Raw genomic sequence first — 3047 nt, 5'->3', positions numbered from 1 at the left:
TGTTTCTGTTCATGAACTTGCTGGTCCCACTGATTTACATGTATGTTTGCACTGCCATGTGATAGAGAAAATGCCTGTGTAGCAAGTGAATAAGTCAAAAACCATTAGAAATATCTTTAAGAAGCAGGACTCAAAATGCCTTATGCTTTACTTGAGCCATATTTAGTTCAAGTATCACATATATTTCATTTTTAGTATACAACAGATTTCTGAGTGGTAAGAATATAACTTCAGCAATTAAATGTACTTCAAGGCTAAAAATGTGAATGGAAAGACTTAGAGGAACAAAACTAGATTACTGTACATCAGGCAGCATTAAAAGCCTAGAGAGGATTTCACCTTCCCCCAAACCTTCTTGAATGCACTTTTCACCTCTTTGTTCCTCAGGCTGTAGACTATAGGGTTCAGCATGGGGATGACCATAGCATAGAACACAGAGGCCACTTTGTCTGTGTCCATGGAATGGTTGGCGCTGGGTTGTAAGTACATGAAGATGATGGTCCCATAGAAGATGCTGACTGCTGACAGGTGACTAGTGCAGGTGGACAAGGCTTTTTGGTATCCCTTAGCTGACTGCATCTTCAAGACAGTGATAAATATGAGAAGGTAGGAAATAAATATTACCAGAAGAGCAAAAGAGACATTAAAGCTTGAAATTAAAATGAGAACCACCTCTCTAATATGTTTATCAGAGCAAGAGAGAGCCGTGACAGCTGGAATATCACAGAAAAAGTGATGGACCACCTTGGACTTACACAGAGAAAGACTGAATGTGCCCCCAACATGGATGGAGGCATTCACGAATCCACAGATGTAGGAGCCTACGGCCAGACGGGCACACACACTCGTCTTCATGGTGATGGTGTAACGTAGGGGTTCACACACTGCAGCGTGGCGATCATAGGCCATTGCAGCTAAGAGGAAATTTTCCACACTGGCAAAGGCTGCGAAAAAGAATATCTGAGTAGCACAGGCATTGTATGAGATGACCTTGTCTGCTCTAAGAAACCCAGCCATCACTTTTGGTGTGATAGCTGAGGAGTACCCAAAGTCCACCAAAGAGAGGTTAATGATGAAAAAGTACATTGGGGTGTGGAGACGGGAGTCCAACAGGATCAGTGTGATCATCCCTAGGTTTCCAAAAACACTGATGAGGTAAATGAGGGTGAAAACAATAAAGAGGGGGACCTGAAGTTCTGGAGCATTGGTGAGACCCACCAAGATGAAATCTGTCCCCTCTGTACCATTCTCCGTGGGAATTTTCCAAATTCTCTGTCGTGATGAGGAAGCAAGGAACATCTGGTAGACAGCAAAGAGTTTGCACTGGGATTATAGAAACACCCGGTTATTTTGTCACTTTATGATGGCAATAAATTGTTCTTCTTGATTCTCCAATCTAAAGCATAGGTTTGGTCTTCACTGGTGAGCTAGTGGCTAAGAGGCTGCCTGACGACGCAGGGGGCATGGGTTGGATTCCTCATCTAGGAGAGTCCCACATGCTGTGGAGCAACCAAGCCCAGGCCCCACAGCTGTTGAAACGCACACACTCTAGAGCCCAAGCTCCACAACAAGAGAACTCATAGCAGTGAAAAGCCCGTGCACCACAGCCAGGAAGAGGCCCCGCTCACCACAACTATAGAAAGCCCATGAGCAGAGACAAAGACTCAAAACAGTCAGGAAACTGGGGAAAAAATAAAGCATAGAGAGGAATAAAAAACTTAGCAAATGAATTCTCTAACAGTTATATGCTGTTGAAGCTGAAAGATCCATGCAGATTACATTGTCAATTTCCCACTTGTGCAAATGAACAAGCTGAGGTGCAGAAAAAGATTTTTATTTGTTTTATATCACACAATACATTGACCACCTGATGCGAAGAAGGTCATTTGAAAAGACCCTGATGCTGGGAAAGATTGAAGGTGGGAGGAGAAGGGGATGACAGAGGATGGGGTGATTGGATGGCATCTCAGACTCAATGGACATGAGTTTGAGTAAGCTCCAGGAGTTGGTAATGGACAGGGAAGCCTGGCATGCTGTGGTCCATGGGGTCACAAAGAGTTGGACACAACTGAGTGACTGAACTGAACTGAACTGACTGATCACACATTTACCATAAACACATCTTCCAAATCAAATCACTACAATCTGTCAACAGGTTATGTTTATACAGTGCTCTCTCCAAGTACACATTTAAGTTTAATATGCTTAAATATGCTTAATCCTCTCAACTAACCTACAAAAGGTTAAGTGTTTTGAGTAAGTTTATCTAAGTATCAACTGACAGAGTCAAGCTTTGGACCCAGGCAGAGTGATTTCCAGGACGCATGCACCTAACTGAAATTTAATTGAATTTATTTTTAACTAAAGTGAAAAGTGAAGTCACTCAGTCATGTCTGACTCTTTGCGACCGATGGACTGTAGCCCACCAAGCTCCTCCACCCATGGGATTCTCCAGGCAAGAATACTGGAGTGGGTTGCCATTTCCCACTAAAGCGTATATTTATTGATTGCATATCGTAGAGGCGTACATAGCCAAAGGGGCAATTATGAAAAGAAAATGTGCCATGGAATGTTGAGCTTGGGTTCTGAAAAGAGGTGCATATGTATTCAAAAGCCCTATAATTTAAAACCTAGGAGACATTGTTCGTGAAATAACATCTTTGAGGCTCATTGTCTCTATAAAATGAGATGGTAATTAGATCCTTGAAAAACAATTATTATAACAGTTAAATGAGGTAATATATATATGTATTATTTTTTACTTTATTTTACTTTACAATACTGTATTGGTTTTGCCATACATTGACATGAATCCACCACGGGTGTATACAAGCTCCCAGTCCTGAATCCCCCTCCCACCTCCCACCCCATATCAGCACAACTAAGGTGCTGCCATGAAAGTGAAAGAAAGTGGAAATGAAAGTCACTCAGTTCTGTCCGATTCTTTGCAACCCCATGGTCCACGGAATTCTCCAGGCCAGAATAGTGCAGTGGGCAGTCAACAAAAGAGTCCGAAATGCAGTACTTGGATGCATGCTCAAAAATGA

The 3047-nt window shown here is 42.4% G+C and overlaps 1 protein-coding gene across 1 annotated transcript; it reads right to left on the bottom strand.

Moving 5' to 3' along the window:
- On the bottom strand, positions 316–1299 carry LOC102188241 (olfactory receptor 5B2-like). Its single transcript, XM_018058865.1, has one exon. It carries the CDS (start codon positions 1297–1299, stop codon positions 316–318), a length of 984 nt encoding a protein of 327 aa, XP_017914354.1.

The sequence above is a fragment of the Capra hircus genome, chromosome 15, assembly GCF_001704415.2.
Source record: "Capra hircus breed San Clemente chromosome 15, ASM170441v1, whole genome shotgun sequence".
Taxonomy (NCBI): domain Eukaryota; kingdom Metazoa; phylum Chordata; class Mammalia; order Artiodactyla; family Bovidae; genus Capra; species Capra hircus.
Note: the sequence above shows the minus strand (reverse complement) of the source record. Positions and strands in the feature narration are given on the sequence as shown.

Coding starts and splice junctions, on each gene's coding strand:
- LOC102188241 (XM_018058865.1), bottom strand. CDS start 1,299: ATGTTCCTTGCTTCCTCATCACGACAGAGAATTTGGAAAATTCCCACG.